General features: G+C 44.0%; 1 protein-coding gene across 3 annotated transcripts in view; it reads left to right on the plus strand.

Annotated features, from left to right (window-relative positions):
* Nucleotides 1-17,077, plus strand: part of LOC127567018 (arf-GAP with GTPase, ANK repeat and PH domain-containing protein 1-like) — a 177,224-nt gene that overhangs the window by 133,343 nt on the left and 26,804 nt on the right. For all 3 annotated transcript variants that reach the window (XM_052009640.1, XM_052009637.1, XM_052009638.1), the window contains 3 exons: nucleotides 4,491-4,615; nucleotides 8,647-8,799; nucleotides 15,500-15,586. In XM_052009640.1, coding sequence (XP_051865600.1) covers nucleotides 4,491-4,615; nucleotides 8,647-8,799; nucleotides 15,500-15,586 — 365 coding nt within the window. The remainder of the gene's footprint in view (nucleotides 1-4,490; nucleotides 4,616-8,646; nucleotides 8,800-15,499; nucleotides 15,587-17,077) is intronic.

A 17,077-nucleotide genomic window follows, 5' to 3' on the forward strand; every position in this document is an offset into this window, starting at 1 on the left:
TTTGCAGGCCACAACTCAGCCAATCTTTAATTGGGCTCCTGTCAGAAGAAGCATTGTGTCAAGAGTGCTGAATTGTCCAGTTTCCATTTCGTGGTCTGGAGACGTTTTTATTTTCTTCAATACTGTTAACCCATTTAAATGACATAGGGCCTCAACCAAGGTAGGAAATTTGGAGGAATGTGTTAACGGTTTATCACTGATTGAGAGGTAACTTTAGGGCATTGGTGTTTGTTAAAATATCAGCAAGAGGAATTGGAAGGAGTTAGAATAATCAGACGTGGCTTCTGGGCAGAGTGGGGTTAATGAGCCAGTGTGTCATCCCCTGGATTTTCTCTTGCTGATACTGGGTATTGTATCGTTGATACACTATTTGGGATCTGCGAACGATCTACCCTCCCTCTTATTTTTGTTTGGGACTTATTTTGGCTGTTTCAAAAACATATGTCCTTAAATTGTAGAAAATGCTGGAAACACTCAACAGGTCAGGCACCATCCGTGGGAAAAGAAACAGAGTTAACATTTCTATTTCACTTATTCTTAAGAAAAATAAGAACCCAACAGAATGTGCTTCATACAGACCAATTTTGCTACTTAATGTGGATGTTAAAATTTTATCTGAAGTCCTAGCTCATAGATTGGAAAATATTTTACCTTCAATTATATCCAATGATCAGACTGGTTTTATTAAAAATCGATATTCTCATTTTAATATTCGTCATTTATTGAATATTATTTATTCTCCCTCTAAGGAAATATCGGAATGTGTGATATCTCTAGATGCTGAGAAGGCCTTTGATCGGATTGAATGGAATTACTTATTTAAAACCTTAGAGGAATTTAATTTTGGGCCCAATTTTATCCAATGGATTAAATTACTTTATTTATCCCCTTCTGCTCAAGTTCTTACTAATTTTCAAAATTCTAAATCTTTTAAACTTCAATGTGGAACCAGACAGGGATGTCCTTTGAGCCCTTTGCTCTTTGATTTGGCCTTAGAACCTTCAGCTATTTCTCTCTGAGAATCTAGAGATATCCTTGGTATCTCCAGAAGAGATATTAACCATAAAGTTTCTCTGTATGCTGATGATTTATTACTCTTTATATCTAATGTTGAAGCCTCCTTACCTCCTATGCTTTCTTTACTTTCTCGCTTTAGTCATTTTTCAGGCTACAAATTGAACTTATACAAGAGTGAACTTTTTCCTCTGAATAACTTGGTACCAGTTGATATTAATATTCTTTTTAAAATTGTAAGAAATCATTTTACCTATCTGGGGGTGTCAATTACTAAAAATTATAAGCATTTATTTAAAGAAAATTTTTTCACCTTACTGCACTATGTGAAAAGGGTTTTATGAAGTTGGTCTCCCCTTTCTATATAATTGATTGGCCGAATTAATGTTATTAAAATGAATATTTTACCTAAATTTATATATCTATTTCAGGCTTTACCTGTTTTTATTCCTAAATCTTTCTTTGACTCCCTTGAGTCAATTATTTCTTCCTATATATGGAATAATAAACATGCTAGACTAAATAAAGTTCACCTTCAGAAGGTTAAAAAGAACAGAGGTTTAGCCTTACCTAATTTTAGATTTTATTACTGGGCAGTCAATATACGAAACCTTACGTTTTGGTTACATTACATTAATCAAGAGGCTCATCCAGTATGGGTCTCTTCGGAAATTAATTCTGTTAAATTTTTCTATTATCTCTTTGCTTGGTTCTTCACTTCCAATATCATTAAATAAACTAACAGATAATTTAGTAGTTAAACATGTTTTGAGGATTTGGTTACAATTTAGAAAATATTTTGGTTTATTGAGTTTTTCTTTGTCTAGTCCCATTTTCTTTAATTACTTTTTTAAACCTTCTATGACTGATGTAGTTTTTAAAGAGTGGGACAAATTAGGTATTACTTGTTTTCAAGATCTGTTTGTTGGAGGAAACCTTTCTTCATTTGAACAATTGTCTACCAAGTATAATTTACCAAAAACTCATTTTTTTAGATATTTACAAATTAGAGATTTTCTTTGATCTCAATTACAATCTTTTCCTTTGAGTCCTGATAAGAATTTATTAGATGTAATTTTTAATTTGGAACCTTTTCAGGATGGCTCAATATCTAATATTTATGACAGATTACTAGGAATGAGTAAGGTGCCACTAGATAAAATTAAAAACGCTTGGGAACAAGATTTGCAGATGTCAATTTCTGAGGAAAGTTGGAACAAAATTTTCAAGTTGGTTAATACTCCGTCATTATGTGCTCGTCATTCTCTCCTTCAATTTAAAGTGGTCCATAGAGTTCACTTGTCTAAAGATAAATTATCCCGTTTTTATTCTGACATATCTCCTTACTGTGACAAATGCAGTAACGGAGTGGCTTCCTTAATTCACATGTTTTGGATGTGTCAGAGTCTTAAAAAATATTGGACAGAGGTCTTTCATACTTTTTCTGTACTTTTCAAAATAAATTTTAAACTTAATCCTTTGACTGCACTACTTGGGATTGTTGGAGAAAAAGATATAACTTTGAAGGCTTCTGATTTACATATTCTGGCTCTTATTTCTCTTATAGCCAGGAGAGCTGTATTGCTTAAATGGAAGGAAGTTACTCTGCCTACTCATGCTCAATGGTTACGGGATGTTATGTCATACTTGAATCTAGAGAAGATTCGCTGTTTAGTTTTTGAATCTAACCTAGACTTTCAAACCCTGTGGGGACCTTTTTTGAATTATTTTCAAAATCTCTGATTTGGGGACTAAAATGCAGATATTGGCTGACACGGTTACGTTTTTAAAAGTTTTTCCTTGTTGTTTTTTCCATCTAACAGCTTCAGGTTTTGGTAGTGGGAGTAGATTCTTTTTTATAATAAAATATTTCAATTTTTTCTTCCTTTATTAACTAACTACTATATGTGATTATTAATTTGATGCATGTACTCTATTCAGTAAAAATATTGTAAAGATAACATTTCAGTTCCGAGACCTTTCGTCAGAACTCGGACCTGAGACATTCATTCTGTTTCTCTTTCCACTGGTGCTGCCTGACCTGCTGAGTACTTCCAGCACTTTCTGCTTTTGTTTCAGATTTCTAGTGCCTGCTGGTTTTTTTTGGTATCTGTCTTTAAATTGCACCTTCCTTTAATCTGCAGGGTTTGTTTTGCCCAACCTCTGATGACCGTTTCAGAACGGGTCCAAAAATGTGGTACATTTCCTTGCCTTGAAGTTAGCCCACCAAAAGGCCAGGATGTTGACCCACATCAAACTTAACCACCGCCTTTGCAAACTACCTTAAGGGGAAAAGAACTTGACTGATCTAAACAAGATTAGCAAAGTCCACTTTTAAAGGGCCAGTCGTGAAAACATGGGGCAAATAAATTGCCAAATACATTACAATTCGTACCAAAACATTTACCCAGTTTTAAATTGTGTCATACAAGTGCATTAAGTAATTTGGGTGAAAAGTTATTGTCTCTTGCTCCTCTTCAGTGACAGCCAATGGGAGCTTTAGAGACTTCACAGGCAAGTGTGAAGCAGCCAATGATAATGATTGCTCTATTTTTGATCCCAAACAGGCATCCTGTTACTTGGAGCTGCTGACTTTCTGTGGACTGCTTGGCAAATTTAACTTCAGGGTCCTTCTGTGCCTTGCTCCATGGTTACAGATGAACTCTTGATCTTGATCTCTCAACCTACCTCATCATGGCCCTTCCACTTTCTTTGTCTACCTGCACTGCACTTTCTCTGTAACTGTAATGCTATATTCTACATTTTTCCCCCTTTTGTAATACCTTAACATACTTACGTGTGGAATGATCTGTCTGGATGGCACGCAAACGAAAGCTTTTCACCTTATCTTGGTTCATGTGATAATAATAAACCAATTACCAATTACCTCTCACCAACAACTTTAAGAAAGATAAGATAAGACTTCTTTATTAGTCACACGTACATCAAAACACACAGTGAAATGCATCTTTTGCATGGAGTGTTCTGGGGGCAGCCTGCAAGTGTCGCCATGCATCCAGCGCCAACATAGCATGCCCACAACTTCCTAACCCGTATGTCTTTGGAATGTGGGAGGAAACCGGAGCACCCAGAGGAAACTCAAGCAGACATGGGGAGAACGTACAAACTCCTTACAGACAGCGGCCAGAATTGAACCTGGGTCGCTGGCGCTGTAAAGCGTTACACTAACCGCTACACTACTGTGCCTACCAAGATCAACAAACAACCTGCTGGAGGAACTCAGTGGGTCGAACAGCATCTAAGGGGGGGAAAGAAATTGTCGACGTTTCGGGTCAAAACATTGCATCAGGATTGATGCGGTGTTTTGACCCAAAACGTTGACAACTATTTTCTCCCCCCGATGCTGCTCGACCCACTGAGTTCCTCCAGCAGATTGTTTGTTGCTCCAGATTCCAGCATCTGCAATCTTTCGTGTCTCAACTTTACGAGAGCCCTCACTTTCGTTTCTCTTTCAGTTGCCCAGAAGGTCTCAGCAATTAAGAAGCAGCAGCACCTTTTTGTCACATCGTGCAAGTCTCTGCCGAGCTCGCCGAGCCATTCTGCCGGCTCCACCCCAGTCTCAGCCATTCACAGCAGCCAGGTGAGAATGAGAGTGTGAGAAAGTGAGAGAGAGGGGGAAGTGATCGAGCACCAGTATTATGTCCCAAACGTTCAGCGAATTGGTCGTGACCCAGTGATTGACTGACTTGCCAGTCTCTGCCAGGGAGCTCCAGGAAACTGTCCAATAGGTTCTATGTGAAAGGGCCTGGAGGTCTTCACATCAAGGACATGCAAATATAGGAACCAGGAGTAAGCCATTCAGCTACTCAAGTCTTCTCTGCCGTTCAGTAAGATCACGACTGACCTGGTTGTAACTTCAGCTTTGTATTCCCACCTGCCCCTGGTAATCCTTCACCCTCCTCCTGACTCTGCTTCTCCTGCCCCTTGAGGAAGAGAGTTCCAAAGATTCACCACCCTTACAGGGAGAGTTTCATCTCATTTCTGTCTTAAATGGACAACCCTATATTTTTAAACAGTGACCCTTAGGTCTAGTTTCTCCCACAAGAGAAAACATTCTCTCCGCACCATCCTGTCAGGACCCCTCGGGATCTTGTAATGTTTCAGTTAAGTCCTTATCAATGTGTATTGACCTTATAGAGGTATGTAGAGGTGTTTAAAATCATGAGGGGCATAGATAGGGTGAATGCACACAGTCTTTTACCCAGGGAAAGGAAAGCAAAAACTACAGGGCATGGGTTTAAGGTGAGAGGGGAAAGACTTAAAAGGGACCTGAGGGGGAACCACAGAGGGTGGTGGGTGTATGGAATGAGCTGCCGGAAAAATTAGTTGAGGCAGGTACAATAATGACATTTTAAAATATGTTTGGACAGGTACATGGATAGGAAAGATTTAGAGGGATACGGGCCAAACGCAGGCAAATGGGACCAGCTTAGTTGGGCACCTTAGTCAGCATGGATGAGTTGGGCTGAAGGGCCTGTTTCCATGCTGTACGACTACTCTATGAGTCATTAAATCTTAAGTCCCCTCTCACTCTTCTAAACTCCAGCGTATATAAGCCCAACCTGTCCAACCTTTCCTCAAATGACAACTCACCCATTCCAGGCATTAGTTTAGTAACCTTCTCTGAATTGCATCCGGTGCACTAAGATCCTTCCTTAAATAAGCCCATACAGACCTCCTGCAGGGTGCCAGCACTGGAGTAACTAATTATTCGGTGTGTGGGAAGGACTTGCATTTCTGGACATTAAACAAATCAAGGAATACGGGAATAAAGCAGAAAGATGACACTGAGGTAAAAGATTAGCCATGAGTGCTGGAGTAGTCTCAAAGGCCAAATAATCTACTCCTGCTCCTGATTCTTACATTCTTGTGTAATGTTCTTATGTTCTTATCCACTGCGCTAATGTGCAAGGCTATCCCTTTCAAATTCAATTTGGAACCATCTTTTGGATGAGATGTGATACCAAGGCACCCACCTGCCCTCTGTGGTTGTGTGAAAAACTCCTATGGCATTATCTTGAAGAGGTTCTCCCTGGTTCCTTGACCAATACTTATCCCTCAGCCAGCAATTCTAAAGACAGATTATCTGACTGCAGTTTGTGGGAGCTTGCTGTGCACAAATTGGCCGCTGCATTTCCTACATTGCAACAAAAAAATGTGTTTGATAAATGCTTCATTTGTTGCAAAGCATCTTGAAGTGTCCAGAAAGGACATGAAAGGCGTTTTAAAAATCCAAGTCTATCTTTGAACTCGTGCCAAGCTGTGCTGGCTCAGCAAAGGAAGAGCCATGGACGAGATTTAGTGTCCCTGATATCACACGTGTTGTGTATCCCTTAGCTTTGGGAAAATTAACAATTTGCACCTTGGATCCAGGTGTGTAATTAAGGTGTCACACAACTCTCAGCAAACCAAGTGGTGATTATGTTTGATATACCCCTGGGCTGAAAATCAAACCTGTTCTGTTTGCCATTAAGGATTAATAATGGGCTATGTAGCTCTCCGCTGCTGTGGATCAATAGGATGCAGGATATGTTCTTCAATCAATTAATCAGTGTAAGCCCTGGCAGATCAGTCCATGTCAGTGCCTTGGGACTGATTTGAATCAATATTTGCACGATGTTTTTTGGGCAGCTGTGTGTCAAGCCATTGTCATTGTTTAAGAGCCTCCAAACCAAACTACTGAGCAATCTGCACTGGTGGAGGTTCTCTTTCCCCAGTGTGGAGTGCACATCCTCACTCATTCTAAATTGCAGGAGGTTATCCACAGGTTGGCAGGATCTGGCCTTGGGTAAGTCCAATTGCATGCTGGAGTACTGTTGGAGTTTAGCCACTGGTTTAAAGGAAGATTTGGGTTTATGCTGTACCTTTCAGGACATCCCAAAGTACTTTACAACCACTGACGTACTCTTGAAGTTGAGGTTGTTGTGAAGTGGGAACTACAGCATGGCAAGTTCCCACAGACGGCGATGTGATGATGACCAGACCGTCTGTCTTGTTGATGTTGCTTGAGGGATAAATATCTGCCCCAGGACACTGCGAGAATCCCTGCTCCAATTCAGTGATGCTGTGAGATCCATTCACTTACAAAGGGCCTTGGTTTAACATCTCAGACAAATGGTGACACCTCTGACAGTGCAGCATTCCCTCGGTACTGCACTGAGAGCATCAATGGCGTCTAGTCACCAGTTCATCTGTTGAGGTGCTGTGCAGGGTTACCATCATCTTAGTGGAATGAATTGTGGCCATCAGACATATGTCTACCTTTACCCCTAACCATTCAGGCAAACTGAACAACCGGAGAGTATCGTGGACAGGTCTGACTCCAGTATTGCCACAGGGAGTTGACTCATTCCAAACTTCCTTCACTAAGTGGGTCATCCTACAGATATCCTGACCCTGAAGAAGTCCCCATGGGTGCCAGGAACCAGTTGATCATTAATCTGCTGTTGTCAGTATACAGTAGCACAGTGGTTAAGTTACTAGACTTGCCTCCAGAGGACTGCACTACTAAATCCATGGACATGAGTTCAAAACCCACCATGGCAGCTAGAAAATTTTAATTTGAGTAATTAAAATCAATCTGGAATATTAAAAGTTAGTGTCATTAATAGTGATCATAAAACCACTGGATTGTTGTCAAAGCTCACCTGGTTCACCAATGTCCTGTAAACACCAGAATCTCAGTAGTATGGTTAGCTGTTCATTGCCCTCTGAAAAGGCCCAGCAAGCCACTGTTCAGGAGTAACTAGGGATGGGCAATAAATGCCTACCACACATTCTGTGAGCAAATAAATTTTTTTTAAAAATTGATGAGAAGCCAAGGAGAACCCGGCGAGTGAGTGCATTGCTGCCACTCCCTGCCCCATCCCACCAGTAACACTGAACCCCGCATACAGAATTGTGGATTCTCCTCTCCGACCTCCTCTGGTAACTCCTTGTAGCGGCTGGGTCTGCCGATCTCTGGAGTTCCCTCGTGTGCTCTGTGATGGCGTGTGAGCAGCCTGTGTAGTGCCAGTCCCCTTGATACCTCACTCTATGTATCAGGCTTAACTATATCTGGAGACACAAGAGACTGCAGATGCTGTAATGTGGAGCAAAAAAAAACTAAATGCTGGAGGAACTCAGCGGGTCAGGCAGCATCTGTGGAGGTCGACATTTCGGGTCAAGACCCTGCTAAGTTCCTCCAGCAGTTTGTTTTTTAACTATACCTAGACTTTGGTGTAAAGGTTCGGAAAAGAGGTGTGCCCAGCAGGAAGTCACAGGCCTTTGGCGTCACAAAGCACGAATCAAATGAGTGCATGCGGGCTGCCCGTGGCCTCTCACAGTATATCAAGGGTGGACGTATAACAAAAATCATGTTCTTTTTAATAGTTTTGTGTGGGCTTAATGAACAAACCAGTGTGTAGGTACAAGGAGGCATTCCCTCAGCACCTGTAGTCTTGGCCCATGGTACAGAATCGCTCTATGAGTGGAATTTCCATTGGGATGTACATTTAGCTATCTTCAAATTCTGGGTGGCTTGGAGAAAGAATGCTTAATCTTTCTGATTTTAGAGCTGATGCCGTGTTAATCCTTTTTTCTTGGTTCCCCAACCCACTATATCTTTTGCAGGCAAGCAATGGTGGCAACATGAGTGAGTATTCCTCATCCCTTCCCTCCACTCCAAACATCAGTCACCGGGAACTGGCAACCGACATCTCTCAAGTTTCCGGGACCCCTGGTTCTGTCCGCAAACACTCGAAGCGACGCCCCAGCCTGTTCACAGTAAGTGCTTGCCCAGTGGATTCTGTGAGAGGTTATCAGGAAGCAGGCGGGATGGCAAGCGGTTTCCACAGCTCCGCTCTGCCACTTCGTATGAGCGTGCTCACTTGGTGCGAGGCCTCGGGTGCCACTTTGGGATTTGATACCGCGGACTGTTGTAATTGTGAGCAATGTTCGGGACTGCTTCTGATGGAGCAGAAAATCTGGCTGGTTTGAGGGCTCAGTGGTTATAAGGTGGTGAAGAAGGCCTGTGGGATGCTTGCCTTCATTGGCCATGGCATAGAGCTGCGAGGTTGTGGTACAACTCTACAAAACACTGGTTCGGCCACAGCTGGAGGATTGTATACAGTTCTGGTCACGTCACTATAGGAAGGATGTGATTACACCAGAGAAAGTGCAGAGGAGATTCACCAGGATATTGCCTGGGATGGAGCATTAGAGTTATAAGGAGAGATTGGATAGGCTAGGTTTGTTCTCCCTGGAGTGGAGGAGGCTGAGGGGTGACCTGATAGAGGTGTGCAAAATCATGAGGGGGGTAGATAGTAAAAATCTTTTTCCCTTGGTGGGGATGTCTAAGACAAGAGGGCACAGGTTTAAGGTGAGAGGTAAGAGATTTAGAGGGGAATCTGAGGGAGGAATTTTTTTCTCCTAGAGGGGGGTTGGAATCTGGAATGGGGTGGTGGAGGCAGAGACTCAACATTTAAGAAGCATCTAGACAAGTACTTGAATCACCAAGGCATAGAAGGCTACAGACCCAATGTGGGTAAGTGGGATTAGTGTACATGAGTAAATGGGATTAGTGAACACAAGTACAACAGCCAGCATGGACATGTTGGGGAAAGGGCCTGCTTCTGTGCTGTACAACTCTACGACTCTATACTGCCGAGCTGGAGAGGAGGAGAGGCCAGCTCCCTGTTTGAGGATGAGCTTACGGATTGAACCTCAGTGCCACAATGCACCTCCTTCGTTTGGACAGCAGGGTTCCCATTCTGACAGCTCTCCAGGTAATGTTCATCTTTAGCTGATACGCCACCATGTCCTCTGTGACGGTGGTGGCAGGAGGTGCTCTGGCTCCCTCTGAGTGAAGAAATTTCTTCTCGTCTGAATGGCCATCCCCTTGTTCTGAGACTGCAATTCCTGGTTCTAGACATCCCAGCCAGGAGAAACATCATCCCTGCATCTATCCAGTCAAGCCCCGTGTGATTGAATTGACCCAGTCCTGTGGAGCTGAGGGGACCAGTTGTATGTCCCATTACCAATGCAAGGAAGGAGGCTTTATTTATTTGTTTCCTGGACTCTTATACAGGACATCATACTGTTAGTAAGGATAGTACACCTGTTTTTAGTTGGTTTGTATAATGTGAGCAGTTTGCTCTCCTTAGGAGGTTTAAAGCTTTTAACTGTATTATGATGCCAAAATATCAAAGTACATTAACTAATCCTCTTGAATCCTGACAACTGCTTTAACCACCGAGCCAAGAAATGTTATCCTTTGGCTCAGATTGCATGTGAATCAGAACTTCCATAACCCATGGATTACTGCAGCCAATTCTGAGATCTTTGTACTGCAATCCACTTAATAATTTATATAAGTAGAAAACATTTAACAAAGAGGAATATTTATAATTGTAGAATCTGCTGCTCTCTCTCTCCACAGCCTATCTCACTGTTCCTTTGTTTTTGCTCTCTCTCAATCCCCCTCCATTGCTGTCTTCCTCTCTCTCTCTCCTCCCCTCTTCACCTCTCTCCCTGCTTTCCTCTCTCTCACTGCGCTTTCCTGCCTCCCACCCTGTGCCTCCCTCTCCCTCTTTACATCTCCCTCTCTCCACCCTGTTCCTTACAACAACCTCTGTCTCTTTGGGACACAACGCTTCAGGAGAGGCGTCACAACTGCCTCACGTTCCTGCCTGAGATGAGCAGGCAGTCTGAAACTGCTTTCAATCAACAATGAGAGTTGAAACAAAGCAATCAGCACTTCAATTTAGCTGGAAAACATCCACCAATCATCAGTCAACGGAAGAAGTGTCCAATCAACTTGCTCACCATCTTTTTTTCACAAACTGGTTTGAGCAATCATTTTGATTTGCGACTCCAGTCTTTCTTTGGACAAATAACATTTTGATCAAAATAGACCTAGAAGAATAAAATTCACATGGTAGTGACTGAACTATTGATCTGATCGTGCAGTTCTGTGCAGCAATGATTTCTTCCTCAACCCTGTCCCCCTCTCAGGATCTTGAGCTTCACTGGTTCCCAGGTCTTCTGCCGCTGACATAGATGGGGGTGCCCATTTGTGGCTGAACCTTCTGCCTCAAACGACCCCCCACCCTTAAAATTGGGTCTTATTATACATGATACTGTACATGTTGTCTAAGATCACATGCCTGGTGGTTCTGATGAATAGGATGGTACGTGGCCAAACTAATTCTGTTAGAATATGGGGGGAAAAGGTTGAATAATGTCTAGGGGCTCTCAGGTTAATCTATCGATCATATACTCTGCATTTCTGCATTTGTTGTACTTTGAAGGAGTCAGGAGTCATAGAGTAGTACAGCACAGAAACAGGCCCTTCGCCCCATCTAAGCTAGTCCCAGATGCCCGCGTTTAGCCCATATCCCTCTAAACCTTTCCCGTCCAAAGGTGGGGATGGTTGGAACATAAGAAGAAGGAAAAAGAGCCTTCAAGCCTGCTCTGCCATTCATCAAGATCATAGCTGACCTTCCACCTCATTGCCATTCTCCTGCACTACTCCACATATTCCTTAATTCGCTTGATGTCCAGGACTCGAGGTCTGAGCCTCTGTGGCTCTCTGGGGTAGAGAATTCCAAAGGTCGACCATGGTCCGAGTGAAGACATTTCTCCTCATCTCAGTCTTAAACAGCCCACCCCTTATTCTCAAACTGTGCCCCCTGGTCCTGGACTCCTCAGGCAGGGGAAACACCCTGCTTGCATCTAACCTGTCAAGCCCTTTAAGAATTTTGTATGTTTTGGTGAAATTACCTCTCATCCTTCTAAACTCTGGACAGTCCCAGTTGACTCATTCTCTCATCATATGGCAAACCACTACCCCGGAACCAGTCTGGTGAATAGAACATAGAACATAGAACACTACAGCACAGTACAGGCCCTTTGGCCCACAATGTTGTGCCGACATTTTATCCTGCTCTAAGATCTATCTAACCCTTCCCTCCCACATAGCCCCCTATTTTTCTATCATTCATGTGTCTATCTAAGAGTCTCTTAAATGTCCCTAATGTATCTGCCCCCACCACCTCTGCCGGCAGTGCGTTCCACGCACCCACCACTCTCTGTGTAAAAAACTTACCCCTGACATTCCCCTTGTACCTTCCTCCAATTGCCTTAAAATTATACCCCCTCGTGTTACCCATTGTCGCCCTAGGAAAAAGTCTCTGACTGTCCACTCGATCTCTCATCCTCCTTCTCTCCAAAGAGAAAAGCCCTAGCTCACTCAACCTAGCCTCATAAGGCATGCTCTCCAATCCAGGCAACATCCTGGTAAATCTCCTCTGCCCCCTCTCTAAAGCTTCTACATCCCTTCTATAACGAGGCGACCAGAAATGAACACAATACTCCAAGTGTGGTCTGACCAACCTTCACTGTACTCCCTCTACGGCAAGTACATCCTTTGCAGAGTAAAGAGACCAAAACTACACAATACTCCAGGTGTGGTATCACCAGACCCTATATAATTGCATACCTGCATTCAAATTCTCTCATAATAAGTCTAACATACCATTTGCTCTCTTAATTGCTTGCTGCTCCTGCAAGTTGGCTTTGAGTGACTTGTTTACAAGGACACCAGGTCCCTTTGAACATCAACAGATTCAGATTCAGATTAGTTTATTGTCATAGAGACACAAGAGACTGCAGATGCTGGAATCTGGAGCAACACACAAAGTCGCTGCAGGAACTCAGCGGGTCAGGCAGCATCTGTGGAGGGAAATGGACAGTCGATGTTTTGGGTCGAGACACTTCATCCGGACTGAAAGAAAGAGGGGAGATAGTCAATATAAAGAGGTGGAGGGAGGCAGTGGAGCAAGAGCTGGCGGGTGATAGGAAGACCCAGGTGAGGGAGGGGGGGTGATGGGCAGATGGGGGGGGAGTGGGAATGATGTCAGAGGATGGGAGGTGATAGGTGCAAGTGACAAGGAGCTGAAAATGATGGAATCTGGTAGGAGAGGAAGGTGGAGCTTGGAATAGAGGGATGGAGGTGGGGAGGGGGACCGGTGTGGAAGAGTGTGTGGGTGATGGGCAGATGGGGAGGGTCATTTGCACTAGGGTGCAGTGAAATACCTCGCTTGCGTGAAGCTCACAGAGTAAATAGTGTGCATGTAATACATACAGCACAATGTAAAACAGCAGAATGGTGCAAAGATTGTCATGCAGTCTGTAGTAGTGCAAAAGGAAATGCTGAAGTGACAATAACAGAATAGCCAAGAGGGGTGGAATTAAGAATCTGAGAACGTGGCAGCACCACCGGGAAGGGGATGTAAAAGAGCTGACTGGTTCAGATGTCTGACAGCAATGGGGAAGACGCTGTTCTTAAGTCTGGTTGTCCAGGCTTTCAAGTTCCTGTATCTTCTCCCAGAAGGTAGGAGAGAGAACACTGCTCAATCTCTCCTCATTTAGTGAACACTCTGCTTTTCTGTTTTATGCACCAAAGTGAATGACCTCACATTTTTCCACATTATTGTCAATCTGCCATGTTCACGCCCACTCACTCAGCTTGTCCATATCCCCCTGAAGCCTTTTTACACCCTCCTCTGCACTCACAATCCCACTCCAAGATTTACCAGGATGTTGCCTGGATTTGGGGGCCTGAGTTACATGGGCAGGTTGTGGAGACTAGGACTTTATTCCCTGGAATATAGGAGATTGAGGGATGATCTGATAGAGGTATATAAGATTATGAGGGGCAGAGACAAGGTGAAAGCACATAGTCTATTTCCCAGGGAAGGGGTGCTAAAAACAAGAGGGCGTAGGTTTAAGATCAGAGACAAGAGATTTAAAAGGGACATCAGGGGCAGCTTCTTCACGCAAAGGGTGGTGTGTATTTGGAACGAGCTGCCAGAAATAGTGGTTGAGACGGGCACATTAGCAACGTTTAAAAGTACATGGATAGGAGAGGTTTAGAGGGCTCTGGGCCAAACATGGGCAGATGGGACTAGCTTGCTAGGCAACACAGTCAGCATGGGCAAGTTGGGCTGAAGGGCCTGTTTCCGTGCTGTATGACTCTGTGACTCGAAGACAGTGCAGTATTGTCAGCAAACCTGGAACAATGACATTTGATGCCCTGAGCTAAATTGTTGACGTAGATTATGAAAGTCCAGGGTGAAGTACTGATCCCACAGCCAACCTGGTAAAACTCCATTTATTCCCACTCTTTGCTTTCTGTCCAATAACCAGTTCTCTATCCATGTTGCCCTCAATTCCAGCCTCACCCCCAGTACCTACAGCCTTGCCAGTTCCCTGTTAATATAACAGAAAGCGTCAACAACCTCCTGTTTTTACAGCACCTTTAATGTGTTGAAATGTCCATAACTGCTTCACCAATCAGTGTCAGGGGGAGAAAAGGCCACTGGGACAGAAATAAATGGAGCTTTGAGAATTATTTTTTAAAGGGTGGTGTAGCAGCTTCGGGAGGACGTCCCAGAAGGCAGGACCAAGTTGAGTGAAATCACCACCACCAAAGCAGGGCAAAGATTTGTTTAATGTGGATCCCTCTGTAGGGCACGTGTTGACGGAGGAGGTGGGTTGAGGCTGGAAGGAGGCAATGTTGGTTAACCCTGTTGTGGTGATAGAGGAATGGGGCTTGCTGCAGGACAGGAAGCATATGCTAGAGTTTTGAATACCGGGGAGGGCAGGAAGGATGTCTGGGAAGCAGCTGTGGTCATGCAGTGTTGTAACTGTGACACCCCCTGTGTGCAGCTGGCGGACAGGGGAGGTAGCATAGTGGGAGCGGTAGTGGTTAAACTGTGGCAGTGCAAACTGAAATTCAGTTAATCAAATAAGTTCAGTAAATCAAATAAACGGTCCCCTAGTACGATAAGATGGACTCTTGACCTCACAACCTACCTCGTTGTGACCTTGCATCTTATTGTCTGCCTGCACTGCACTCTCTCTGTAACACTTTATTCTGCATTCTGTTATTGTTTTACCTTGTATTACCTCAATGCACTGTTGTAATGATTGATTTGTATGGATGGCATGCAAAACAGGTTTTTCACTGTACCTCGGTACATGTGACAATAATAAACCAATTTTACCAATTTTAATCTGGAATTTGGGGATGAAATAAAATCTAGCATCAGTAATGGTGACCGTGAAACCACTAAATTGTCGGGAAAATTCACCTGATTCATTAATGTCCTTCAGGGAAGGGAATCTGCCATCCTTACCCAGTCTGGCCTATATGTGATTCTAGTCCCAAGAGTGTGGTTGACTCTTAACTGTCCTCTGAAACAGTGAGCTGCACAAAAGAGTTACCCTCATTGCAAGGCCTGGAGCGGGTCAAGGTTACGTACTGCCTGGCCCTCGTTCAGCTGCTATTCTAATGACTGACACCACATTAACCACTCAGGACTGTTTAGTTCAGTTACAGCGGGAGTGTTAGGCTGCATCTTTTGTTAAGAGCAGGCGCTTTAGCGTTGCTTATAGTATTACATTCTCGTTCCCTCCTCAGGCTCGGCGGGGAAGCGATACAGAGAGAAGGAGTCTGGACAGTAAGGCGGATAACATCGGAAGTGGCCGTGCCATCCCAATTAAACAGGTAGGTTTCAGCCAACCCTGTGAAGGGTGCACTGATCCATGCCAAATGAGTTCCCTTTGCTTCATCACAGCTCCTCAACTGCAATCACCTTCACCAGAATGAGATTCCTGGGACTGATTTGGTAAATGCACAACCAATGGACAAATGGAGCATCCAGTGGTCATGGAACTCCACATTAAACTGACCACTACCTCCTTTGGGTTGAGTCTCATCTACAGGAAGACCAGAAGGCAGGCAGCGGGATGTGGAAATTGAACGTCCAGCTGCTGACCCCAGAGAAATCGAGAAACTAAAGAGGGACTACCCAGGTTGGAGAACCATGAAGCCCCTCTTTGACTCCCCAGTGCACTGGTGGGAAGCAATTAAGGAGAACATCAGGAGATTATTCATCCTAAAGGTGTTCAGAAAAGCAAGACAGAGTCAAAGGGAATTGTGTCAACTCTAGACACACTTCCAGAATCTTCTTCTGCTGCAGTCAAAGGGGGTGGATGTGAGGGAGGAACTCCAAGAGGTGAAGAGCCAGCAAGCCTCAGTCTTTGCCTCAGAATCCTCCAAGATCATCTTCCAATCCTGAGTCCACTCCGTGAAGCAGGATGAGACATGCTCACGTTAATTCTTCCAAAAGGTTGAAGGGGAGCTCTGTGATCCACAGCGTTAAAGAAGAGGACAGCCCAGAAACGCCCTCGCAGACAGACATACTGAGGATCTGCAAATCCTTCCATGCCATACTCCTTATTTAGTCCCACTGACCTCTATTAATTTAGCAAACAAGGGATTGATATCAAAATCCATGTCCTTGTTTACAAATTCTTCCTTGGCTTCACCCCACCCAGCCCATGTCGCCTCCTCCAGCCAAGTGTCCCGGCTTTTGCCCTCCCCAGTTCCAACTTTGGATTCCAATACTCCAGGTGTCTCCACATGCTGAGGTTCTCAACTTACATTGCTACCTCCTCCCCACCTTCAAAAAATGTCAAACCACCTCCCCAATCTCCTATTTAAAAAAGTAACAATTTTTAATCATCCAAAAAACTCTGCTGCCCTGTTGTAATGTGCAGTGAGACCTTTCATCCACCCCCTCTGTCCTCGCCAACCTACCCTGGTTCCTGGTTAAACAACACCTCAATCTTAAAACTCTCACCCTTGTTTTCAGTCCCCTCCCTCTCTCTGCATCCTTCTCCAGCCCTATTAACACCCACCCCCCAGATCTCTTCACTCCTCCAATTTAAGCACCTTGCTCAACCATGACTTTAAGCATGCTGCCGTTGATGACCGTGCCTTCAGCTATCTGAGTCTCAAGCTCTCAAATTCCTTCCCTAAACCTTTTTGCCTCACTCTCCACCTCTCCTGGAAACCTGCCCATTGACCAAACTTTGGTCACCTGCCCAAATATCTCCTTTCATGGCTTGGTGTCAAATCTTGTTTGACGCTGCTGCTATGAGTGTCTTGGGATGTTTTGCTATGTAGATGGCAGTTCCAGTTCCTTCATAATGT

The sequence above is a fragment of the Pristis pectinata genome, chromosome X, assembly GCF_009764475.1.
Source record: "Pristis pectinata isolate sPriPec2 chromosome X, sPriPec2.1.pri, whole genome shotgun sequence".
Lineage (NCBI taxonomy): Eukaryota > Metazoa > Chordata > Chondrichthyes > Rhinopristiformes > Pristidae > Pristis > Pristis pectinata.